General features: G+C 42.8%; 1 protein-coding gene across 1 annotated transcript in view; it reads right to left on the reverse strand.

Annotated features, from left to right (window-relative positions):
* Positions 1–5,768: 5,768 nt before the first annotated feature.
* LOC125903350 (protein kinase C epsilon type-like) overlaps positions 5,769–27,780 on the reverse strand; it is a 117,298-nt gene continuing 95,286 nt past the window's right edge. Inside the window, exons 12-15 of the mRNA XM_049600225.1 lie at positions 16,744–16,882; positions 16,286–16,474; positions 10,571–10,717; positions 5,769–10,400 (exon numbers count right to left, since the gene is read on the reverse strand). Of these exons, the coding sequence (XP_049456182.1) occupies positions 10,254–10,400; positions 10,571–10,717; positions 16,286–16,474; positions 16,744–16,882 (622 nt within the window). The 3' untranslated portion in view covers positions 5,769–10,253. The remainder of the gene's footprint in view (positions 10,401–10,570; positions 10,718–16,285; positions 16,475–16,743; positions 16,883–27,780) is intronic.

The raw sequence follows: 27,780 nt of genomic DNA on the forward strand, positions 1-27,780 counted from the left end.
GTGAAAGCCGCTGTCCCGATCCCGGCACGCTGATTGGCTGAAAACGCCCCCGGGAGCCGCCCCCCCCTGCATGGCCCCGCCTTCCCCTGTGTGGTCTGCGCTCCTACCTGATTGCATGTGCAACAGGTGTGAGCTGTGACAGAAATCACTGTGGAGGCCTGTTCCCGCCAGGAGAGTGATACAGGCGTGAACACAGGTGATGAAGTGCTGATATGAAACTCATAACGGTGACAGCTACAGACTTTTTACCCCCACAGTTATGCTTTAAAGGAATTATGCACTGAAACTGTTCAACACTTTGGGAAACAGACTCAGGGGAGTAAATATGGACAGTGCAGACAGGGGCACTGGGGCCCGTGGGGTGGGAGGCTGTAGAAAGTTGGGAGAAGAACAGGCACATGCAAGTGTTTCAATATTGCCTCAGAAATACAACTATGATCGAAAGGGTTCTCAAAATGTCATATATTACATTTTACTAGTTGCCTTGAAACTAACAAGTTACACACTTAATCTACGTAAACTATAAACAAACTTTCAATTAAAGAAATCATCTCTTACTTTCTGTTATATTTTTGTCATGTACAGATAGTAGACTGAAAATAACGGACGTTGCAACTGTAACGTCTCCCATTGGTTTGTGGACTCACGTTTTGAAGCAATATTTCAGCATCATCGGTCTTTTGGAGCCAGAACGAACCCTTTTTTGTTTTTTTTTTTGTAATGTTCCCGTGGTTATGCCACTCTCTTCACCTGCTGGCCCTGTGGTGTCTCCCTGGCAGAGCAGCACTTTAGTTTTTATTTGCAACAGTTTAATTTAACATTTATACTACAGGTTTTTTATTGCACTTTTTATGAATACCTCCTGGGCTAGTGCAACCTTACTGTACGTTCACACCAAAAGTTTCCAGAGCTGCAAAGGCGTCAGGTCTAATTCATTTTCAATGGATAGTGGCGACCAGAGGCGTTTTGAGCTGCAAAAGAGATGAGCGGTGGTGTTCGGCGAATTGAGCTGCAAATGAAAGTTGAGGAGTGGTTAACTTTATGCAAATTAGCTATGGTGCATTTGAGCTGCAAATGACCAGCAAGCAGTCATAAAGTAGATGTCCATCGCTTGTGTTGAACCCAGAGAACATCCTTGGAAACTTTAGTTCCTACCACGCATTCGTTCCTACTTCAAAACAAGCAGCATGCTGTCAGACTGATCTATGTTCAGCCTGAGGTAGCGCTGGAACTTCTCCCCATCCAGCAACAGCTCCCGCACCAGCCGATGATATTCCCCGTGCTGTTCACGGCCCTGGAGGATATCGTGAACCCAGACCCGACGGCAGCGCAGGTACCACACTGCAGCACAAATTACAAGAGTGTCTTCATCCATGTTGAATCGATACACAAGTGTGGACAATCGCACGTACTTATACAATTTGTTTGTGTTCTGGAATGCTTGTTATTAATAGTTTAACTAATCTCACTGTAGGCACTCGAACCCAAACCACTGACAGTGTTTCCCCTAGGTTTACAGCTTTGGGGGGGAAATAACAAATAAAAAAATGTTGCTCATATTCGGTTGGGTTCGGCCCACTTGACATGCTGCTGTGTTGTGCTATGGTGTATTCAAGTACTGGAATTTGTTATTTACGCCTGAACGCAACACAGGCTGTGTGTGTTTAATGTTTAATGTCAGACCTATTTAGACTTTTTGTTCTGTTTATATTGTACAAACAGGAAAGTTTCTGTACTCAGGCAAATGCACCAAGTCACATTTCCGTGCTCCAGCATGTAACCTGCTTTGTGGCTCCTTTAAATTGAGAAGCATAATCGAACGTACAGAGGTCATGAGCGACTTGAGCTGCTTTCACTGCCACAAATATTTTACCAGCGGCACTGCTAGAGCGAATTCAGCTATTTTGCAGCTCTGGCAGCTTTTGGTGTGAACGTACAGTTAAGGAGCTTTTATTCTTTTAGTCTTACCTGATATGATAAAGTTGATGTATGTATTTCATCCAGTAGTACGTTACTCAAATCTGCGCCTAGCATACTATGGATGTCAACTGTGTGTCTTGTTTGTATATGATGGTTGTACCTGCTATGCAGCTGTGTTGCACTATGTGCCCAAAACAAATTTCCCTCTTGGGACAATAAAGTTTATCTTATCTTATCTTTATTTGGACGAGGGGCTGGAGCTGTGGAGGAGCGAGGGGTTGATCTGACTGAGAAGCCGAGGACTGTCAGCTTACGGCCTGTCAGACAGTCCGCTTTAAGACTCAATAAAATGTAAACAGGTGAGTTAGCCTATATGAAAATTCACCCCCTGTACAGTTGTCAAGAATGTTGAAATTAGCTACAGCTCAAGTGGACTTCAGGGGAACTGCAGTTTTTAGCACTTCCACATTGACTTCACTTTTCCGTTTGGTACAGATATGCAGTTGCTGAGTAATATGTATGTTGATGCTGTCCAGTGTTAAGTCTCTTTCTGACCATGCAATGACATGATATTTTACTTCATTTTAGTGGCACTAGGGCCAGTTATCACTATCCTACACCACTGTATTGGCCTCTGAGAGTGGGCTGACGAGAACAATGGCTACATGGACCTTTATCACAGCAGATATTTGGACTCGTCATAGTAGGAGAAGCAAAAGTGAAAGTGATAAGATGACTCAGTTCTGTAAAGTGAGACAGTGAGCTATTCCAGCGAGCCAGCATGCATGATACCATGAGCTCCTCTAAACTTTTAAAAAGGGATGACTGTATTTATTTGTTTTACTTGCTCGAACACCGTGTCCAAACTGAATTTAACATGATCAAGTGTCAGTTTGATCGCATTGTTTCCTATTGTAATGTTCTACCTGGCTGCCAGTAATGCAGTGCAACTGCAACTTTTGTCAGTTGCCCTGTGTCTTTTTATTCCTGTCACTCACTCAAAGTTTTGCAATGGATGAAGAAAGGCTGATTCATGAAGCTGAAATGAGGAGTTATCTACCGGCACCTCCTTTAACCACAGATGATAAAACGCTGATATGAAACTCATAATGGTGATAGCTTGAGTCGTTTTCCCCTCATAGGAAACCTACAACTACGCTTTAAAGATTTCTCCACTGAAAACACATTTGGTTCTGAAGGACACTGTTTAACATTTTGGAAAATAGGCTGTGTGTATTGGCTCAGGGGCGTAAATAATCGCATATCTGTATATCACAAAAAAATGCGAGAGAAAATTAAAAATTATCACTTTAATTTAACAGGTTGGGTTTGCCCTTATCAAGGACATATATAGCAAATGGCACTGTTTTAATTTGTTTCTTTAATAACAGGCAGATTTCAAAGGTGGCAATCACTCATAAGGGCCCACTATCATCCAACACATTGTCAGTGGGCCCATACCGTCCATGGACCCCCCCACCAGTGTAACTGCACTGCCTGCACTGTCTATATTTACGACCCTGCTTGTATTATTTCAACACAAAAACCTAAATAAGATGGCAGCTAGCTGGAGAGAGATCACCAGGGAGCTGAAAGTTTCCGATAAAAGACAATCACTATTAAAGCCTGCCTGCTGTTGGCTATAGTATGTGTCATTTCCAGTAAATATCACAATATAAAACAAGTGTTTTCTGTTGAAAAAGTACAACCATAGGAAGATATAAAGTACTTACCTATACTTAAAGTGACTGCGTCTCCAGATGAGCACACAGCTGATGGGTAGCATGCGTGGTTTGATTACAAGACTTAACAGAGGTGCATATTTAACTGATTCAGTGAAGACATGGAGTAAAATTTATATGTGTCACTCATTTCCCAAAAACAGTTTTAAAAAATTATGTATTCAGTTGTCAGTAGTGGTATATGTTTAAAAGTATCCCTCCCAGGGCATCCGTGGCTTAGTGGTCGAGCGGGCACCCCATGTGCGAGGCTGTTACCACGGCGGCCCGGGTTCAAGTCCGGCCTGTGGCCCTTTGCTGCATGTCGCTCCCTCTCTCTCTCTCCCCCCTTCACACTTGTCTGTCCTGTCAAATAAAGGCTAAAAATGCCCAAAAAATATCTTTAAAAAAAAAAAAAGTATCCCTCCCAACACTGGTGTGCTTTTCCTACTATGACATGAAAATGTCTACTGTGAAAATGTCTGTTTACATGATGATGTACAAGTGCTCGTGTGGAGAGGAATTTCTTAGAGAACAGAGGAGGAGAAAAACCCCATTTTCAAAAATGCCTGTGTCTGTGTGGAGGAGGCCTGAGACCTCTCTATCATCTCTTACCACTCATCAGCTGTCAATCAACAACAGCATTTTTCTTTTCCACAGGCAAAAAGTCTGCGCAGTGATGAGTGTAACACACCTGGTCAGCAGTTTAATATACTAAATAACTGAATTAAACGATGAGATGAAAATACCGTCCTAATGACAGACCAGATGTGAGTGTGCTGTTACTCCTGGACCAGACCTTTATTTTACATAAAACTGCATATGTACATTTCCCTTCATGGAGTTTCTCATGATCAAAATCTTGATGACAGAGGTTGATCAAAGTGCACCATTTGGCGTGGCAGTAGCTCAGACCATTAGGACTTGGCTTGGGAACTGGAGGGTCACTGGTGAAGATAGGGTCGAGAATGGAGCGTGGACTGGTTGCTGGAAGTGCTATTTCACCTCCTGGGCACTCTTTAAGGTAGGACTTATAATCAGTCCCAGAATTTTTTTTTCCATACATTCTTTCAATTTCAGCACCATTTAAATTGAGTTTTATTTCATGATTAACCCTAATATCACCACCTGAACAAGATAAATGTGTATCATCAGCAAATGTTACAAATTTCAACATATTAGATGTAAAGTTATTTAAATAAAGTTTAAATTAACTTAGGTCCCAATCGCGAACCTTGTGGAACACCACAGGCTACTCTTCTAAGATGCTAATAACAAATTGCACCATTTGGGGTAGCAGGAGCTCAGCCCATTAAGATTTGGCTTGGAAACTGGAGGGTCACTGGTTCAAGTCCCAGAAAGGACTGGACTGGTGGCTGGAGTGGCACCAGCTCACCTCCTGCTGATCAAGGCACAAACCCCCAACTGCTGCCTGTGCATGGGAAGCCCCCTCACTCTGACCCCCATTTAATGCATGAATAGGTCCTGTTTGTGCATGTGTGTGTATTTTTGCCCTGTGTTTATGTAACATGTAAATAACAACAGAGTAAAAAACTGAGCTTCCCCTCTGGGATTATTAAAGTACATCTTGGTCTTTTTTCTGGTAGTTGTTCGGTAATTTACTGGCATTATCCACGAAACACATGAACTAGATTTATATCTAAACTGCGGCTGGTGTGACTGTTGGTGGCTCAGGTTTGGAGAACAAGAGCTGTATTAAAACATTTGGGCTCATCGGATTTTCAATGGTTAACAAGAAAAAATGAAAGCGGAGAGGCCGCAGCAGCCCAGCCTGCGTCATAACCACTACTGATTTCCTCGCTAAGGCCTCCAAGCATTCAGTTTCCCACCAGCATTGCATCAAAGAGCACGTCACACCACATTTTTCACAAACTTAGAAGCAGATAAGTGCTTCTGGCATTTAGCATCCTCGTTTTAGATTTTAGATGGAAAAGATTATGAAATGAACTTCGTTACCCATACCTCCTACTGATGGTATGAACTCCCTGGGTGCTCTGTTTATGCTATATGTATAACGCCATATATTTTCCATATCTAACATTCAATGAGAAAGTTCAAAATTCCAAACACATTTTCACTAAATTCACAAGACATATCTGGTTTATTTCAAAATGCCAACAGGGAGGAGGAGAGGGTGATTCAGATGTAAAAATTCAAACAGAAATGATACACCAAACAAACTGAAAATACTCTCTGACATCATGATATTTAATTTGTTTCAAGAACTAAAACACACCTTCACATCCTTTGAAAATACAGTACATTTGGCACGCAGCGCAAAACAAAGAAAAACAGACATAAACACAACTGAAAAGCATGAAAAAAAACACAGGTCAGATGACAAAATGTACATACACAGCGTCACAAATACAGGGACTGCAAACAAAACTCAAAACATGTACATACAATAACATTCTGCGTATGACCCGAGGAAGATGAACGTTTGATACTGTAGGAGAAATCATAATACTGTTCCTACTGCTTGAACTCAACCTCAGTGTGTGCTCAGTTTAACGTCAACTTGAAAACCAATAAAAAATGAACTTCCCACATGATTTTCTTTTTAGCACAACAAAAACTAAATGGATTGTGGGAAATACCATTTGGCATTTCGCATGGAGGACTTCTGGGAGAGAGCATCCCTGGGTCGTAGTGGGACAAATATTTTTACACATTAAAGGGATAGTTTCATTTTTTGGAAGTGGGGTTTTATGAGGCTTTACTAAGCCAGAGTTAGTGCGTTACATACAGTAGATGTCAGTTGGCACACCCTCAGTTTGGAGAAGTAAGCTGAAGTCCAACATAGAAGCTGGGCAATGTACTGCTGTGGATGGGGGCCAGCAACTAAACATATTTTAGCTAACTAAAAAAAAGTCCCACCTAAAAAAAATCAATATCAGTTTAAGTGTACGCTATGTTGAGAAGATTTACACTGCTTTACCTTTCTGTCAGACAGCCTGTTTTGATGGGGATGCCAGTAAATGCTTACCCATATATGCCACCAAACTCCATTGAGAAAAACACTAATTTTTAACTTACTGAGCACAGGAGCTGCTGCTCAACTACTGCATCAATAAGTTAATTAGTTTGTGTTATTGTGTGACTTTGGTGAATCCAAACTACCATTTTTAAACACCAAAGTCACACAGTAACATAAAAAATATTCTGATCGAAGCAGACGTAGATCAGCAGCTAACGTCTTTAGCAATGTTAAATCACTGTTTTTCTCAATGGAGTCTGGCTTTGAAAAGAGCGATGTAATGACTTCAATTTCCTGTTGGAAATCACTGTCTGACATTTAAGTGAAGCAGTGGAAATACTCTCAATATAGCGTACACTTAACCTGATATTGATTATTTTAGATGGGACTTTTTTAGGTGACTAAAATACGTTCTGATGCTGACCCCTTTACAGCAGTACATTGCTTATCTTCCGTGACTCCAATCTGCTTCTCCAAACTGGAGGTGTGCCAACCGATATCTACTGTTTGTAATATACCATCTATGGATAAGTACCCGATACAACCCCACTTCAAAAATCAGAGCTATCCTTTAAGACAGAAGCAAAATGGTGGACAGCAGATAGATGGTGTCAGTGAAACTGTCTTAAATCTGCACCGCTATCTATACATGTATGTGTTGAGTGACTGAGTGTTCTTTTACAGCTACTGTATCTAACACATGTTCTACTTTTGAGGAAATGTGTGACATAATTATCACCTTTATGTGCCCTTAAACTAACTGTACAGTAGTCTTTTCTGTACCTGTCTGTCTGTGAGACTACAGAGGACGAAAGGGGAAGGACAGAGTAAAGAAGGAACGAAAATATGAAATAGAAAATAACGAAAACAAACAAAAAAAAACTCTTTCAGAGTATTGCACATGGAGTTTTATTGAAGATGCTTGAATTCTTTTCAGTTCACGATTAAGTCCTAAATCTGAACTGCGACATGCATCAACACCTCTGGACACCAGCTTATTTGACCTCCATGTTCAGACTGTACACAGAGGAAGAGGAGGAAGTGTTTCTGACCAGGTGAGTCTCACTGTGTCACAACATGTCAGCAAGAATGAGGCGTAAAAACAAGATGACAAAAGGATGTCTTAAATAAAAAATAAAAACGATGAAAGCGTGAGGAAGGCTCTCCATGCATGTATACACACACACACACACACACACACACACACACACATACAAACAGACACCACAGAGCAAATACATTCAGTTGAACACATTCAGTCACAGTCACTTCTACGTACGATCCACAGCTGTCATGTGGAATCATGAGGGTTTGGTTCGTCGTGTGAGAGACCACATGTCCAGTACAGTGACTGATTACACAGCGACTGTACACACACAAACACACACAAGGCATTTCAATGATCAGGTGGTCATGAAGGATTTAAGGAGGTGACCTAGAAAGATTTTGCTCCAGAAGGTGCAGCTAGAGCTTCAACAAGGACTTTTTAAAGGGCTCCTTTGACATTTTAGATTTCAGCTTGTTATTTGGCTTCAATGGACGACTGTTGAGCATCAAGTCATATGGAAAACAGCTTGTTAAGACTGTAAGCACACCTCACTACAACAACACACACTCCCAGTGGTAAGCTACTGTAGGTTTGTTAGCTGGCAGCTAATGGTACCATTTGGTTTTCAATGGAGAACACTGATGTACTAACAAGCTAAAATATGGAGAGAGAATTGAAACAGTGCATGTAATCTTCTCTTTATAGACCCTTTTACTGTTAGTAAACAGTATGACGTTTTTGGGGGGCGGGGCTTAAATGGAGGCAAAACAATTCTCCACGGACATTAGCTAGCGCTAGTTAGCAAGTTCTGTTGGCTTGTTTTAGACAATGGAGGAAGATGATGCAAAGTGCAGTAGCGCACTCTGGTACAAATTGGACCGTTAGTAATTCTGAACGCTGTCCGAATGTACCATTGGGTTATCCAGAGCAGGGCACTCTCAGAGTGGCAGAGCACACTCTGGGCAGTTTGTCTGTGGAGACGGAGCAGCAGAGCGCCGAGCAGAGTGAATGTGTGATTAACTTTACCCTTTGTTAATTCATATAGAAATATAACACTGCGTTTCTTCCACCAACAGGGCTCTCATTTTAGTGTAGAGCGTCAGACTGAATTTACCAACGCACCATGTCAGGTCACTCACTCTCCGGGACCGCCAGTGTTACTTGAATAAGTAAACACTGACCAACGGGACCAGACTGGCCGACCCGTATGCTCTCACTCAGTGGATGGATGATGTCACAGGAAGCCAATCTTACAAAGGAGGACCACACTTGTTTGTTTTGCTATGGAAGCTAACGTTAGCTAATGTGCTAAAAAGTTAGCGTTGCAGAGAAATCCAATCTTCCTCTTAATCCCTCCCCAGTGTCTGATGAGGTGGACATGATAACCCTTAATACACATAACCTTATTCATCCCTACAACAGGAAATACTTTTTCCCTAACCTGATATGAAGTGTGCGCTGCACATGTGAGCATTTTTGATGATGGCCTCTGTCCAGTCCTTTGGTCTTATCACATTTAACCATAGTTGTCTTTGTTTTTGTTGACGGGCAGTGGCGGCTGGTTTTGAGCCATGACTCCTTCTATTCTGGCTCCCAATAACACAACAAGACAAACACATTTTAAGACTCCTGTGTAGCCTACAGTGCTGTGGTAGTGGGGCATGTTTTATCTCCAGCTGATAAAATGTCAGCTTAAAAGGGTCTATTAAGAAAAGAGATTAAACTAAAATTTTAAGTTGCCAAAGTGTCACTTTTGTGGTGCATCTCCTAAAGTTACCATTGAATCAGCAAGTTTGACTCTTGAATTTAAAATCAAGCACTGACAAAACTTCTCATTCCTTAATGACTTCATCCAAACAAAATCTTTGATTTCTTGCATTTCCTTTTTACATCTCTTTTTGTAATGAATAAAGTACTTTTCAAGACCGTTTTTTTTCCTTTAAATACAATCATTGGTTCATTTTTTTTCCATTCACATACAAGTTAAGGGAAGAAAAAACATTCTTTAAACACAGATATAGACACAGGATACAGCACATCATGTACAGAAATGACAGTCTTATTCTTTCTAGAGGTTTGCAACTACGCATGCATGCACGCTTGCACTCACAATATCACTCTCTCACACACGCACACACACACACACACACACACACACACACACTAACAGCCCAATGTCCTTGCCCACCGTTTTAATCCAAACACCCCCCTGAAAAAACAGAGTTTGGTTTTGTCCACTGTTTTACCTGCATCAGAGATACATCCAGACCACGTGAGGGAGCGTTTCTTGCAGTATCTGACCTGCACTCACATGCTGCTTCAGCACATAGTTTGATGGGATATGCACAAATGGACAAACAACAAGAGCACAGAAACCATAAAGAGAGCAATACAGGTGGTGTAGTATAATTCCTGGAGTGGTCAGAATCTGTAAAAGTTCAGAAGGTCTCATTCCAGAGGCGGTGTTTCCTTAAATATTATGTCTTTGCTTGAAGATCTTTTAGGTGTGGTGATGGTGGTGTGTAGGCTATGTATGTTGTTATACTGTGTGTGTCAGTGTGTGTGCTTAGGCCACAGTCTCGTCTCCAAAGTAGGAGAATCCTTTAAACTCATCTTGGTTGATCTGCTTGATGATGCTGTCGTCCACCGGCGTCAGGTTGGGTTCTTCACGTGTAAAGTCCTGGTCAAAGTTATTCACATCCCTTTTGGTTTTCTGGAAGACAAAGAATAAGAGGAAATGTTTCAGAGCAAATCCTTCAAGATCATTTGGCTAATTGGACTCAGTTCCTGGTAGAAGATTACATCCCCTGCAGAATCAATTTTTACAGAATCCATTTTTCACAGTTGCAGTTATCTGGTGTGTGTTTCTGTGTGTGAACTCACGATGCGTGGTTTGAATGGTGGTCTGATCTTCCTCTGCTCCAGCAGCGTCCAGTCGATTTCTCTGAAGAACACATGATGCTTAATGGCCTCCTCCAAACCCTGAGCCACCACACAGCCCAGACGCTTGTTAGGACTCTTGGTCATGAACTGAGAAGGGACAGAAAAAATGACAGAGATTAAGAGAAAGAGGGAAAGAAAAGGAAATGGGAGCTGATTTGTTTTTCACGAATGAAAGATCTCTCATGAGTAAAGTCCCCTATTGTTTTCCATCCTGACTCAAACTCCACAGATCCTGACAAAGCTTCAGGCTGAGGTCTGGTTTGGGTTTTGGTGTTTTGCGCCAACTGTCTTCAACCCTGCAATTGCTGAACCCATGGGCTATCGGTATGACGATAATTTAGCCTCTAGGGGCAATGGCCAATATTTCGTGGGTTCCAGTGTAGCCAACTGCACATGGAAGACTTCCCCTTCCATGTGCCAATCATTGTTTACACTCTGATTAGCGACTTGAGATGCAGAAATTGAGTAGGAGTTAAGAGACGACATCTACAACTGGATTGGAAAGCAGAATGATTGCAATGCCAAAACCTGGTTATGGATTCTGGATACATAAGCAGATATCTGTTCATAGAGATTATCAATCCATCCATCCATCTTCATCCTCTTGAGGGTGGGGCTGGAGCCTATCCCAGCTGACATTGGGCGAGAGGCAGGGTTCACCCTGGACAGACTATCACAGGGCTGACACATAGAGACAGACAACCATTCACACTCACATTCACACCTATGGACAATTTAGAGTCACCAGTTAACCTGCATGTCTTTGGACTGTGGGAGGAAGCTGGAGTGCCCGAAGAGAAGGGCTCCCGAACCAGGAACCCTCTTGCTGTGAGGCGACAGTGCTAACCACTACACCACCGTGCTGTCCCGAGATTATCAATCATGCAACTAATTTCCTAAAAGTACCTAGGCAATGCTAAAGGATGAAATACAGCAACAATCTTAGTTTAGGTCTTCAGTCTTGGGGTCATTTATGCAGCGGCAGCAGGCCAAGTAAAGCACCCCAGACGTCCCTCTCCCCAGCAATGTTTTCCAGCTCCTCCTGGGGGACCCCAAGGCATTCCCAGGCCAGATGAGTTATGTAATCCCTCCAGCTTTTTCTGGGCTTGGCATGGTCAGACTTGAAACACCTCGCCCAATATGGGGACACTGGGGGGGGGGGGGGGGGGGTTGCTAGGGAGTGTCTGGTGGCCAGGCCTTGGGCCATGGGGCCCGGTCGGGTCAGCCCGAATGCTTGACCCCCAAATTCCACCAGATGCGTGTTGGTTGCGTCTGCGCTCCGGAACGGCAGCGGAGCCGATCTGTTTCAATTCTAGTCAATGTGTGTGCTTCCAACGGCTGCGGCTGTGCTGCGTTCCGGCTCCGTCTCAGCTGCGGCGCTCCAGAGCCCTCCACAACAGATATGCAGGACTTCTATTTTTGCCGGACGCCGGAGCACAACACAGCAATTCAGCACAGAGCAGATCGTGTGGGGCAGGAAGTCGAGCACAGAAACAAAATAAAACATCCGGTTAATTTTCAAAATAAAATACACAGTGTTCACAGCGGATCATATTTCCTGCACTACACCTTGAAAACGTCATAATGGGCGGAGGCAGGCCTGAAGTCAACAGGTCAGAGGTTTTCAAGCGTCATTTCACCCCGTTGACACCATGGACGAGGAGATGTTAATCATGGAGGTGCACCCAGATGTCTTCCTACTACTCCTCTGGTTTTGTGGTTCTGTTTATAGAAATTACATCTTGTTATATCGCACGATTATGCATGAATTCACAAGATCTCGTGGGTCCTTATGACTCCCGCTGTTCGGCGGAGCTGCACCGCTCCAGTTGACGGACGGCGGAACATGCAGCGGATAACCAGCGCAGCCGTTCCGCAACGGACACGCACCCAGTGGAATTCCGTTGTAACATGGAGCCACCGCCCTATGGGCCCACCATCCGCAGGGACAAGTATCAGGGGTGGGTGCACTGTGTGCCAGGCAGCAGGCAGGGTCGGGGCCCCAGGTGTGCTGATCTCCTGGTGTCACAGACTGGCAGTGGTCTGTGCGATCATAACATACATGTGGATGGAGAATTCTTTTCACTATATTACTGATTCGTTCCATACCGCCATTATTTAAATGTCTTTGGTGTCTCCTATGATCATATCAAGCATTTACTCTGCTACACTGCCTCCACGATATCCAGTGGTACAGCTCAGGTTTATCCATATCTGTAACTTTCAGAAAACGTGCACAAATACGGATGAAATGAATGCAGAGTACGGACAGAAGGATCTGTCCATCTCTGTCTCTAACGCTGAGCATGAATGAGCCCTTAAGCACACAGGTACAGACCCAGTCTCACTTTTAGACCCATGCAGAGCTCCACAGACACCGGCTTGCAGTTACAGCAGCCAATATTTACGTTTGAAACTCCAGCATGTGTCACTTTGATCTTGTGAAAGCTTCAGTCAGCGCGCGGTAAAAATGAGAGGTTGCTACTTGTAGATTTCCATTAACTAACGGACAAGCAGAGTCACAATGTTTATCACAAAGACTTAAGATGATGTAAAAAGAAGTGAATTCTGTGACCCAGAAAGATACACTCCCTTTAAACACCCAAACGTCATTATATAAAGTAGTTCAGAATTTTCTTGCTTAATTTGAAAACAATGGAGCCCCTTTAAAACGCCCCCTTTGACATTTCCATCAGGATTTACTCAAATACTTGAAAACTGCCTGAGTGGTGAAAAGGCTGCTCAGCCATTAAACTGAGCTGAGCGAATTTATCATGTGACCCCAGGTCCTTCAGCTGGACGACATGTCCAATCAGAGCCCAGAGTGCTGGTCAAGTGACTGGTCAGAGTCCAAGACATTGTCCAACATAAACACACACACTTTCCCACAAGGCTTTACAGTCGACAGCCAAGGTAAACGCAAGGCTTGTGATGGAAAAACTGGAAGAACAAATAAACGAATGGACAAGTGGCATTACACACACACACACACACAACCAATAACACACAGAAAAAAAGACATGGATTAAAACATGGAGGAAATCACCCAGTGTTCTTCCTGGGGAGGAAACATGGATCAACATATGACACCAAGAAAAAAAAAGCTGCATCCTCACTCACATGTGACTCTGAGAAAGAGACACAAATCTTAGAGAAAGGCGGATGGGACAGAACGGATGAAGACAAAAAAAAAAGGCAGTGCACAAGAGACAAAAGCAAAAAAAACAAAAGTGAGGATACATAAATGAATGACAGGTTAGAGCTATTTGTGGATCCGTAACAGCCCATTAGTCCATTAAGACCAGATATCATTTAAATTCTTCACAATGTGCAAAGTTTCAGTGCTCATAAAAGCTCAGTTTTTTGAAAGCACAAGGATAAAGCTGGAGCTGATACTGGGGGATATCTAAAAAGCCTGATGAACATTAGATGCAAGTGAAAGAGAAATAAGCTCCAAAGATACTTCAGCAAATGGGTACAAGAGTCTGGGTCTTCTTTGAGTTGCAATTAGTTTTTCAAACATTTGGTGTTGAAGACTTCTTCTTCAGGTTTACAGGTTTGTTCCTTATTAACAGACAAAAAATGTGACCACTGAGTAGGGATGGACTCCTTTTTTTATTGATACTGCTTATTGGTTTGGTACTTTGCTGATACGCTTAATGATTCTTTTTCATTATTAAATAATTGCTTTTTTTTTAAAAAAAAAAAAATTTAAAAAAGAATTAATTCGGGACATGATTAGAAGTGGATATTTTAAATAGAACTTGTTTCTGGGGCAGCAACAGTAATGTTAGTCACAAGGCCTTTAAACAGAATATTCCCGACATCAATACTAAGTTTCATTTTTATTAGTCAGTATCAGTCATTCCTCCGGTCCTTGTCTCGCCCTCCTCTTCCCTCTGATACGGATGTGATTCATAATCTATGTGTACAGCTGTTAGAGGGAGGATTGGCAGCATCTAAGTTTAAAAGAGTTTGCCCAATTTTAATGTAAGTGGCAAACTAAGCTGAGCTAGACTACATTTTATGTTGTTTGTAGCAGCGAGCTACCTAGCTGAGCTAACGTGCTGTGCTTGTGTAAAACATAAAAGTAGAGGCGATGGATGAGAGACAGAGCTGACTGAAATGATGCTTTCTACATATCTGTTCGTGTTGGCTTTTTACCCAACAAAGGTTTTATTGCACCTACATACAGTAACAAACGCAGCCGTTGTCAGCTTGAGTCATTTTTTAGTTATTCACTACCTGTCCACCTTGACCTCTGCTCTGCTGTTCATGTTGTGTGTGTGTGTGTGTGTGTGTGTGTGTGTAAATGAACTCAACCCCAACACAGAAAGCAGGTGTTAGGCTGCTGCATGATAATAAATTACACCACACTATTAAAAAGTACCAAAAAAGAACAAACAACCAGGGTTCCCACACATTTTCATGGGTAAAATTTCAAACTTTTCCATGACTTTTCTAGCCTGGAAATCCAGACCCAAATCTAGAAAGATTTAGGGTCTGGCTATGAGTAATGCAAATGGCCCAACTCGAGGGGTGGCACCAAGCATGTATTTGAAAATATCACTGCACGCAATTGGATACCACTACAACCAATCAGAACAATACACGGGGTGACGTATCCAGAGCTTAGCTACCAGCGGAGCTAACTGGTAGATTAGACTCTTGCCGTATCCCGTCGGCAAAACAGCAAAAACGTCCTTCTTGCAAAGGAAAGACTCGAGCGCCGTCTTCTGTTCCTCTTTTAGAGAAAAAGCCAAGTCTAACTCGTTCATTGTAGCGGCCAAAGCCGTTTCAAACAACTGGTGTTCATCCGTAGCCATCTTGCAATGTTTACTGACCGATTCTGGACTTCGTCGTCACAGCGCTGTCATCATCTGTTTAGCTCGCCTCTGGCCCGCCTATATCAGATACACCGATGTGATTGATGCAGCTAGGCTCCAACGGCATGGGTAATGAGCATCATTACTGATTGCCACAGTGACTCGCTGAGCAAATTCAAATTGTGCTCTCGCGAGAACTCTGGATTTCCAGGGTATGACTTTTCAAGGACCCATAATAAAATTTCTGGAACCATTCACAACGTATAACATGAACAGAACTGCATGGTACATTTTTCTTCAATCACTGATGATATAATAATTAACTGTTGTGTGAAAACTAACTAACTAGCTAACTAACTCATTTCTAGTCTGAAAAGCAATGGGTCATCAGCAACATCAGAATGTTGGCATATGCTTTTAGAGTTTTAGAAGAGGATGTAGAAGATTGCTGTAACAATTAATTTTATTACACACAACAAAATTCCTTGACTTTTCAAAAATTGTAATTATTTTGACTAGTTCCATGACTTTTCCAGGCCTGGAAAATGCAAGTGTGAAATTCTCTGACTTTTCCACGTTTTCCACGACCATGGGAACCCTGAATAATGTTGGAGCTTATCAGTACTACCGTCATTGATAATTTAGCCCCACGGCCTGTTAATATCAGGTTTCAGTACCCATCCCTACCAATGATGTTATCATGATGACCAAATTATGGATTTTTCAATTGTGGAAGTACAGGTTTTGTTTTAACTGTACCACATTAAACTGTAACCACCGTGTTTAGATGGACTAGAAAGTGTTTTTTTGTTACAGACAGCTAACTGACCGCTTTAAGAATGGACACGGCCTCCTTGCTGAGCCAGACAGGGTAGAGGACGTCGTCATGGAGGATGGACTCGAACAGATCATCTTCATTATCAGCTTCAAATGGTGGCTGGCCTGCCATCATCTCATACATCAGCACCCCCAGAGCCCACCAGTCCACTGACGGGCCGTAATCCAGCTCTTGAAGGATCTAATAACACATAGAAACGAGACTTACAAAATCACACATAAATCCTGGGCATATTTACGGAAGTATAATTTAAGCAAGCTCGTGAAATGTTGGGGGCTGAATTTAATTTAATTAATTTTCTGCAACATCAAACACCAAAAGCCTAAAAAAATTCTTTTCTTATCTCCATCTTAGCATTGAAAAGTTGGGTATCGTCAGCAAACAGTCAAACATTGTCCAGCAAAATACGTATATCTTGTGTTAATGTGGGTTTTTTTGTGTGAGGTCACCTCGGGAGCGATATAATCTGGTGTCCCACAAAAAGTGGTTGTGGTGACTCCACTGAGGATTCCCTCCTTGCACATCCCGAAGTCTGCCAGCTTACAGTGACCCTCTGCATCCAACAGTATGTTGTCCAGCTTCAAGTCTCTGCAGGACAGGAGGTTTGCACAGGTGAGAAGACAGATTAGCAAATGCAATTTGGCACAATTTGCACAACAAAAGAGATGACATTAGGAGAAAGTTATTCGACATCTGTAGACATCATACAAATAAACACACACACACAACAACTTTGAATTATGTAGTTCATACTTAGACATTGTGACATTGATTTGGAACACAAGAATCAGTGAGTAGAAGGCCATATTTATATGGACCGTCTTGTTGTGAGAATGGGCTGTGATTGGTGTTTGACTGATTCGAAGCACTGATCCAATCAGGCGGCTGTTAGCTGGGTACACCTGGGGCGTACAACTTCCATGTCTTGAGTGAACTAACACATAGCTTCATTTCGCTACCATGAGACATCTCTTGAGTTGTTTCCAATAACTTGGCAGTACATCCAACCGGCCTTGACAAGTGCTGTTCATTGAACTGCTGATGACAAGACCCTGGTGAGATTGACAAACATGCAGATAAGCTTCCCTGAAAAGGTTTTGAAGGTTTGTGCAGAAAGTCTTTGGTTGTAAAAACCAATTATTGTCTCAGACGATCTTGCAGGTGAAGAAGCTGGATGTGGAGGTCCTGGGCTGGTGTGGCTAATGTGGTCTATGGCTGTGGGGCCGGTTGGATGTACTGCCAAATTGGAAACCACATTTGAGGCGGCTTAGAGTAGTGAAATGAACATTAAGGGCCCTATTTAGATGGTCTAAAACGCAAAGCGCCAGGCGTGCAGCGCATGGGCGTGTCCCAGTCACTTGCTAGTTAGACAGCGCGTTCTTAAGCCAATCAGAGTGTCACCTCTCATTCCCTTTAAAAGAGGCGCGATTGGAGCGCACGGTGGAGAGCTAGTTAGATGGCGGATCTACCAACTGGAAAGAGTGAGCGTTTACAGCTGAAGAGACGGATCTTCTCGTGCGGGAGATGAAGGCCCATCAGAACCAGATCTACGGGGATAGCAGACAGGCACCCAAGCTCCCCGAGGTAAAGCAGGCGTGGGATCACTACTACAAGAAAGATCTTACTAAATATCTGTGGAATATTATTCAAACCTGTTTTCATCATATAACAGAGCACAGCTGTCAGGACTGCCGCGGAGCTCCCCAAGGTGCTGATCCTGCAGCTAGGACCTGTTCAGCGTTTTCTCCCCCACCCACGTTTGTTAATTGTTTTCACATGTTTCCTAGAGCTGTGTTCTGCCTCTTATCTGCATGTGTGTCCTCTCTACACTCAGATAACAATATAATAATATAATATAATGTAGCCTAGTATAACTTGTTAAAATAAATGCAATGTGTGGGCTTTGGTTTTCAATCAAAAAAATGATTGATTGGTCAGATAATTTCACAATTTCATTTGTCATTATTACAGATTATGATGATCATTATTACTGCGATTAGATCATTCTGATTAATGACCAACCATTAAGACGTGTTTCTGATAAATATTTTAATGTGCACAATAATAACCTTTCACAATGTAATCATATTTTTATTTGTTATCTTTTGCATATGTGTGGCTGCTCCGTGTGTGTCTGAGCAGAGTGCGCGCGCGTTGTGCACCCGCCTAGAGACGCATATTACTAACTTGTTTAACAGCGAAATACTGCACCGTTGACTTTAGACCAGGTTTTTGTTGGTCAATGGCGCATTTGCTTTTTACGTCATCTAACTAGCAACGCGCCATGACTGCGCCTGACCACTCCTCATTTTTAGACCAACACACCCAGAGAAGCGCAAGTTCATTTGCTAGTTAGACGACAACGGCACAGGGCGTGAAAATGACAACTGCGTCTGCATCTAAATAGCAATGACACTTGCGACATGGATTATGTGCCCTCCGCCGTGCGCTTTAGACCATCTAAATAGGGCCCTATGACATTCCTGCAGTCAGCATGCCAGTGACATGCAACCTTAAAAGTTGGGCCATCTGTGGTATTGTGCTGTGTGATCCAATATCATGTTTTAGAGTGCCCTTTTAATGTGACCATCCCAAGACACACATAATGCTGTTTAATCAGCATCCTGATATGCCACACCTGTCAGGAGGAGGATTATCTTGGAAAATGAGAACTGCTCACTAAACAATTTGCGACCATAATTTGAGACATAAATGTACTGAGTGCATAAGAAAGTCTCAGATCTTTAACTTAAATCTGGGGGAAATGGGAGCAAAGAGGATGGTGAGGGTAACAGACCTGGGAAAGAGAGAAAGTTGAGGGCTGAATGGGTGAAAGAGTTGGAGGAGGGGAGGGGACAGCGGAGGGGGAGCAGTGTGAGAGATAAGAGAAGCAGTGTTGAGAGATGACAGGATTGGTCATGAATGCAGCCGCTCTGGGCTTGATGGTTGATCGCTACAAAAATGTCAACATCTCCTCGATGTAGCCAATGCAGCCTTTCAGCCTGAGGTGTTTTCAAAAATACAGTCGCCCTGACAAGCCAGGGAGGAGACCAAGTGTGTGTGTGTGTGTGTGTGTGTGTGTGTGTTTGTTTCTGAAGTCAAGAGCTTACGCAACTGTCCTGTTTTAGCAAGCCCCCAAAATAAAAAGGCAGCTTAACAATCCTGTTTAAGAGCTGCTGTGATTTGCTGTTGAAAGGTTTGTTCTTTGATGTCCCATCATGCATTGCTCTTACAGGATATTGATCGCACTATAGGAAGTGGTGAGAATAATGGACAGTAAATTCAAAAGAACTGCTAGTCATGCAACATCCTCTCTGGGTAAGTGTATTTTCTATTTTTTGCACCCTCAACTAAGTGAATTTCCTTTTTTCGGACAAGTAATGATGAATAAGAACTAAATTGAATTACAAATTTAAAATCTGTTTCTTGACTTTCACGTGAGCTGTTTGCTGTCGGTACAGCAGGTATCTGGATATCGTGCAAAGTCAAACCATGAACGGTATGCCAATGTGCCTCAGGTCTTGAGAAAAAATAACATGACACGTCAGATGCACTGGAGCTTGACAGTTGGCTTCAAACCAAGTTTTTACTTAACGGTTCATGTTCAGGTCATTCTGAACTAGGGCTCGCCCAGTATTGGATTTTCACTACAAGTTTATCACGGCCTGAAGAGTTCACAACAACCATATCATTGAGTTATCTAAAAAAATGCTGTCAGTCGAATTTATCTTTAACTTTGTTTATTGTGTGTTTTGTCCCTTTTTTAGCAAATGAATTACTCTTAAAATACAAGTGTAGAAAGGAGGAAAGACTGTTACCATATATGTACACTCACCAGCCACTTTATTAGCTACACCTGTTCAACTGCTCATTAACCCAAATAGTTAATCAATCAGCTGAAGTTCAAACTGAGCATCAGAATGAGGAAGAAAGGTGATTTAAAAGACTTTTAACGTGACATGGTTGTTGGTGCCAGAAACTGCTGATCTACTGGGATTTTCAGCACAACCATCTCTAGGGTTTACAGAGGATGGTCCCAAAAAGAGCAAATATCCAGTGAGCCAAAATGCCTTGTTGATGCCAGAGGTCAGAGGAGAATGGCCAGACTGGTTCAAGATGATAGAAAGGCAACAGGAAGTCAAATAAGCACTGGTTCCAACCAAGGTGTGCAGAAGAGCATCTCTGAAGCAACAACACCTTGTCCAACCTTGAAGCAGATGGGCTACAGCAGCAGAAGACCACACCAGGTGCCACTCCTGTCAGCTAACAACAGGAAACTGAGGCTACAGTTCACACGGGTTTTCTCACCAAAACTGGACAATAGAAGATTGGAAAAACCACATTCAGATGGAAGCATGGATCCATCCTGCCTTGTATCAACGCTTCAGGCTGCTGCTGCTGCTGGTGTAATGGTGTGGGGGAGATTTTCTTAGTACCAACTGAGCATGGTTTAAACACCACAGCCTACCTGAGTATTGTTGCTGAGCGTGTCCATCCCTTTATGACCACAGTGTACCCATCTTCTGATGGCTACTTCCAGCAGGATAACGCACCATGTCACAAAGCTCACATCATCTCAAACATGACAATGAGTTCACTGTACTCCAATGGCCTCCACAGTCACCAGATCTCAGTCCAATAGAGCACCTTTGGGATGTGCTGGAACGGGAGATTCTCATCATGGATGTGCAGCCGACAAATCTGCAGCAACTGTGTGATGTCATCAAAATCTCTGAGGAGTGTTTCCAGCACCTTGTTGAATCTATGACACCAAGAATAAAAAAGGGGATCCAACCCAGTACTAGCAAGGTGTACCTAATAAAGTGGCCAGTGAGTTTACATACATATATGCAAATACACTGAAAACATAAGTTGATAAATGTTAGCCGTTGATTCCATTTTACTGCATATTCTCTTTCCAAGACATCCATTTCATTTTTTAACCTTGGTTATGTTGACTGACATTTGCTTGATTTTATTTACGTGACCCCAGCATGAAATTCAAAACTTTCATCACTCTTCACTCCCCAAAAACAACCGTAGCTTTGTACTGTCGCTGGGGCCTGTGCCTTGCTAAGAGGCACACTGATGGCCTCATGGTGAGACAGGAAAGAGCAGCACTTGCTCTGTATGTCCTCAGACGAAAAATGTAACTGGGGACTGGCTGCCTGTTTGCATATCTCACCTCTGGGCGACTCCCGGCACATTAAATCTGAATTGCACGCCTGCAGCAGGGCAGAAAAATAGCATATGAATCTAATGCATTTGTGATTGAATTCAAATGGCTGCTGACGCTAATGTTTGTATTACACATCACCTTGCTGCAGGAAAATTCAATATTAAGTGGCTGCAGGTGTTCAGCTGCACTAATGGAATGATATTTATTTATGTGAAGATGTCTTGTTGTGGTTTTGCAGGATGAGAAGGAGATAATCATTCATGTTGCATTGCAGGGAATGGACAAAGTTAAAATAATCTTTCATTTTTTTGTTATATCCCTAATTTATTTATCGCAGAATAATTAAATGAGTTTTCTTCATATTTTGATATTCTGTGTAAATCTATTACTATTTTATGTGTTCTAGTCATTTTACTTATATGATTACTGCTTGAATTGGAATAAAGAAAAGGTTTCTGTGCGATATGCCAACATTTGTTTTGTCTTGTTTATCAAGATGAATGACCAATAAGACCTGCAATTATATTAGTTTTTCATTTTAAGGCACAATTTTCTTTGTACGTGAAAAACAACCCAAATTTAAGATGAAAAAACATTTCCTTTTTTATCAATATATTGCACAGCTTGCTCATTTTGTTCTGGCGCTGTTTCGGACAAGCTTACAATTTAGTCTGAGAAATAATGTCAGTAAAGCCATAATGAATCCCCTACTTGTGTCAAAAAGATTTAGGATCGAAGGCTGAGTACAAACACTTGACAGAAATGTCAAGAACATGCTAACAGATATAAAGAAAATGGATGTCAGAAAATTTTCCTTAATTAATCTCAGATAAAACTGAAATCCTTCTCACTGGTTCTGACAGTCTGCATCCAAGTACCCAGAATTATCTCGGTCCTTTATCAGTCAATGTCACAACAAATGCCAGGAGCCTGGGTGTGCCCTTTGACACAAATCTCATCTTTGAGAAACACACTTAACAGGGTCATCCAGTCACGCAACTATCATATGAGGAACATCGCTAGAGTACAGTCTATTCTGAGTTTTAATGACACTCAAACTATCATTCATGCTTTTATTTCCTCATGTTTGGACTACTGCAGTCGTCTTTTAACAGGTATGAATCAGAAGACAATTAATAGTCTCCAAGCTGTGAGACCTCGGACAAAATTAGTTAAAGAGAACACCAATTTTAATGACTTACACTGGCTGTCCATTTGTTTTAGGATTGATTTTAAGGTTTTACTTATTACTTTTGAAGCTTTTCATGGCCTAGCACCAGAATATATCTGAATCACTGTCTCCATACCAACAAGTGCAACCTGAGATCCTTATGCCCTCTATATACTGTGCGATTTTAGCAATCTTATAAGACCATTGCATGACACACTGTGAGACGTGGATCTAATAAACTTTGGTACGACATCAAGTTTGATGTGTGCAGATTGTACAATGGCCGTTTACTACTGAATTGCAGGTTACAACGTACGTCAATATGCAACGTCATCAGCGTGCACCACATCAGTGTACGTCATCCATCTGCGCCACCAAAGGTAGCTTGCTCACCTGGAAGCTGCAGTTCCTCTGCAATTTCCTTCCATGCAGCGTCTTTTTTCTCGCAGTCATGATAGCAGCTGGAGGCTTTCAAGGCACCAAACTCTCCTCTTTCTGGGAGTTCAACACACTTCTTTCTGTTCATTTTACCTCCATGGCAAGCAATCATTTGTTTGGGTTTAGCGTCAGTGTCGTGGTGACCATTGTGTCATTTCGTGCTGCATTTCTATTGGTTGATTAGTAGACGTAGGTCGTAGCAGCTGTCACACTGTGAGATAGTCATCCTAAATTTCTGACTGTGTTCCGACTGTGTCAGAAATTTATCTCAGGTTATCCTTGGTTGCAAGACGTTGACAATGGCGAAGTGCATACCAGCCATTAGGCAGGAACCTGCTGACTGTTCCCACAACCCAAGTCGTCAAACACCAGAGCTTGGTCAGTGACTTCTGGTGTCAGACACAGACTAAAAAAGATGTCCTTTCACATCGGCATGATACACAGTTGCCCCGGCGGCATCAGGGGAAAACGCGACCAGACAACAACGTAAGTTAAAGGGGCGAAAGTCTGAGTCGGACAGGTGGGAGGGGTGGTGGATGGGTCCAACAACCACTGACTTTCACTCAGGAGTCCGGTGTTCGCCTCCCGTATGTATGTAAAGTCAAACCCTGTTCTTTGTCCTGAACCCAACCATGTGCTTTTGTTGTAGAAGAAAAAGACGTCAATTTGTGTTATTTAGAAAGAGACTAATGGCCGGGCTCCACCGGGCATGTCAGCAGTGCGACATGTCTGCAGCGTGAGTCCCGTAGCAGCTCGCCCCCCTGTTAATCAATTACAGCAGCTCCACCGGCAACGGGAGCGGCGCGACAACCCCGTCTGTCACATTACAACTCTCTATTTTACGCAGCTTATCTATTTTGATTTGCTACGCTCCCCTACGCGACCCTCCAGCAGATAAAACTCCATGAAATAGTGTGCTAAACGAGCACAATGTGTTTTTAAATGAATAAACCATTATCAGAGGTGATATGTGATGAATTTTTTTCATGCATTTACCTATGTTTATCTGTGATCCTACCATTTAAACTATGTATTTTAATACAGTTGAAACTGTTTATTGTATTCTATGGAACCCTGCATAAAAAAATAAAAAAAAATAAAACAGTCAATAGGCCTATGCAGGCAATGAAGCCGATCCGAGGGGTGGAAAAGTACTGATGCGAGGTGTGTGGAGTTTGCTACCTGCTTGTTGCTGGGTAGGAACGGAGTGGGTGGTTCCTACCTGCTTGTTGCTGGGTAGGAACGGAGTGGGTGGTTTCTACCTGCTTGTTGTTGGGGGTGGAAAATGCTTTAACTTAACCATTTCATGCAGCCTACATGCAGCCTCTTGGTTCAGCAAACGGTAAACAACCCCGCTGGTTTCTCTACGTGTTGCTTCCGTACGCCATCAGTGGAGCCCAAATGAATACGCCATGACGCTACACTGACGAGACGCTTATGTTTGCAGCCGGTGGAGCCCGGCCGTAAGGTAGAGAACACAAACTGTACATTTCCTGAAAAAACAGGAGTTTATTTTGAAAAGAGATGATGCATGTAACAGGCAGAAGTTGAAATGGCGTCCTAGAACATCAACAGCCAACACATTAAGGGTACCTCGCACGTCTTATCATAATGTTGAAAGTCCATGTCCAAACGTTGATATGTGACGAGGTCAGAGTGCGAATGTGTTGGTTCGAGTGTTTGCTGCCTCTGCCTGACCAACTCTGGCTTGCTACATCAGTGTCCCTCAAAATTTAAATATCTACAACTGGCGGCATCAGTGAACTCGTACTGATTCAAGCACTCGTGGTTTTAAAGCTATTCAAGAGTCATATAGGTCGACATCACTGTGGTTAGACGAGAAACCAGCCTCTCACTCAAAGCACGATTCAATACAAGTAAAACCCTGGACTGGAAAAAGAGGTCTCACATGTTACAGTAAAAACCCGTCTGACCCCGGATCAGTGTCACACTGTGTTCCGACAGTCGGGGAAATCACCATCGTACAGCATGTTGTTCTTTCTTTTTCAGAAAAGCTTTAATACCTCTGAAGAAATCCTGTCAATAAACAGGAGCTGCTCTGTCAGCACTTTCACAAGGAGTTCTCACACTCACAAGCATGCACACACACGCTCGTATGCATGCACACACACAGGCTCAAAAAGGCAATCAGGCTCAATTGAGAGCATTTCCTGTGTTTCATGTTAATCTTGAGTGATTTTTCCATTACGTCCTCAGCGGCAACCCCTGTGCACTGACAGCTAACCTCTCTCTTTTTCAACCCTCTTACTGCCCTCATCCCTCTCTTCATCCTCCCATCCCCTCTGCTGCGCAACAACATGAACCAAACACACATCTGGGCAAATACACACACCAAAGTACGAACAAACTGGAGAATAAAACTAGAATTTATGAAGTATGAACCAACTTGTTCATGGCAGTGATGTGTGGATTTCCCCAGGTGTGTCCAACAGGTGTCTAATGAAGAAACTACATCATCCAGCCACATGCCTCCAGCTCATCTGGCTTTGGGTCTACATCTTAATTCATTACAAAAACATAATGAAATATGATGAGTGCTGATGCTATAAAACTTTAATTCCACAGATGGGACTGTACTCAATAACTTAAATGTTACAAGTGGAGATGCAATGACATTGCTTCAAAAGGACAGCTACAGATGCAGTCAGAGTATCACACAGGCTGCAGACCAAACTGACTGAAAAACAAACAAACAATAATCTATAACATATATAATATAGTGGGAACTCTGCTCCCAGTAAGCTAGCCGTCTTCAAAAGAAAGCAAGGAGCATAAAGGGCCGTCCACATGCTGCATTTAGCGCCCTCAAATTCATTGTTTTAATGTTGACGCATGGCAGGCGCACTCAAACGCCATGGTGACACCAGAGCAGTATGCACGCGTTCCCGAGCACCCACTTCTCAGGCGTGACAGCTACGCCATGTGACGAGGAAAAGCCAATCACAGCTGGCAGATATCTGTCCCTTCTTCTGTAAATATCACGTTGATCATTTTAGTGCGGGGCTACCAAGAGCGTTAAATCTGTCCCATGGACGGTATTTTTGGCCCAGTACTTACGAAACAGCGCCTGGAAGAAAATCAGCTCTGCACTCAGGATTTTCGGTAAGCAGGCTAAGATTTGGAGCTGGATATGTTACGCTTAGTCACCTGCCCCTGCACCCCTGAATGTTGGCACAGAGCAGGCACAAGGGCAGCACCCAGCGTCCAACCTTGTGTTTTCGAGGTGGTTAAAGACAAAGCATGTGTACGGCCTTCCTTGATCGGAAGAGCCCTTTCAAGTCGGGTCCTACAGAGGCAAGGAAAGACTCCTAACAGGCTGAGGAGTGCCCCCAGGTGTACATTATTAATCCTATAAACAGGTAAATAAATCTTTTTTGTTTCAGAACTGTGCCTGAATGTGTAAAAAAACATGACCATAACCATTGTGATGAATCTTTAGGTCACTTGAGGCAACTCTGTTAAGTCTAAGGAATGTATGAAGCGTTGATTTGGACATTCTAAAAACACATGTCCAATCATTTTAGAGTTGGCGGTGGGAAAGAAGAAGAAGAAGAAAAGGAAAAGATAAACTTTATTAATCCTGAGGGGAAATTCAATTTTATCACTCTGTTGTCGTATACACACAGGAAATACACACACATGCACAACCAGGACCTACACATGCATTAAATGGAGAGATGTCGAGCGAGGGGGCTGCCCATGGACAGGTGCCCCAAGAGGTGGGGGTTCAGTGCCTTGCTCGAGGACACCTCAGCAGTGTCCAGGAGGCAAACTGCCACGTCTCCATTTGCAGTCTACGCTCCATATTTGGTCGGGGACTCGAACTGTCCAATTCCCAACCGAAGTCCCAATGGACTGAGCTACTTCTTCTTTTCACTGAATACGCACAGGTGAGGCCAAGTAAAGCCCCGCCCCCGATACTCACAGACACAGATTCCAAAGTGTTCCTATTTATAGCCTGTGTCTGTCACCACACTCAGCTACAATAATATGAATAGCGTATCTGATCTGAAGAGCTGCGCCACTGCGTAACCTGTAGGCTTACATGACACCGCCGTGTCGGCTAATCCTCAAAAATATGTTCACCTCAAAACAAATGAGCGATGCTTTGGCCTGCAGGACATTCTTATGTGTTTACTGTGGCCGCTCTCACCACGCTTCACTGAGAAATACGCCAACTGAAGCTGAAAGAATTAGAGCAATTATCATGTCATTATCATGTGATTAGTGGGGTGTGGAGGGGGTAGGTACTTAGCTCTCCATCTCTGTCTTCAAAATAACTTTACTTAAAATGAAAATCATGTTGTTTGGCAGTGGACATGTTGGATAGTGTGAATTATAAGGTGTCTGTCAATATGTTTTCATGCTTGTATGATAAAAAAAGCTCCGCCTGCAAGTCGTGCGCAAACAATTGTGGGTACTTCATGTCCGCTTAGAAGGAAGGACTCTGTCCAAGGTTGAATCTGAAGGATCCTTGACACTGGAACAGTCCTTTGACAGGATTTGATGACACGGCCTCCTTTAAAGTCAGTCAGTTAAGGATCCTTCAGTGACTTTGAGAAGCACCTTGATTGTCCTTTTACCATCAGGACAGAGATACAAAACCATAGAAACACTGACTGAGCCTCCGTCACCCCCTCCACAACACATGCACACACACACACACACACACACACA

The sequence above is a fragment of the Epinephelus fuscoguttatus genome, linkage group LG16 (genome assembly GCF_011397635.1).
Source record: "Epinephelus fuscoguttatus linkage group LG16, E.fuscoguttatus.final_Chr_v1".
In the NCBI taxonomy this organism is placed as follows: Eukaryota; Metazoa; Chordata; class Actinopteri; order Perciformes; family Serranidae; genus Epinephelus; species Epinephelus fuscoguttatus.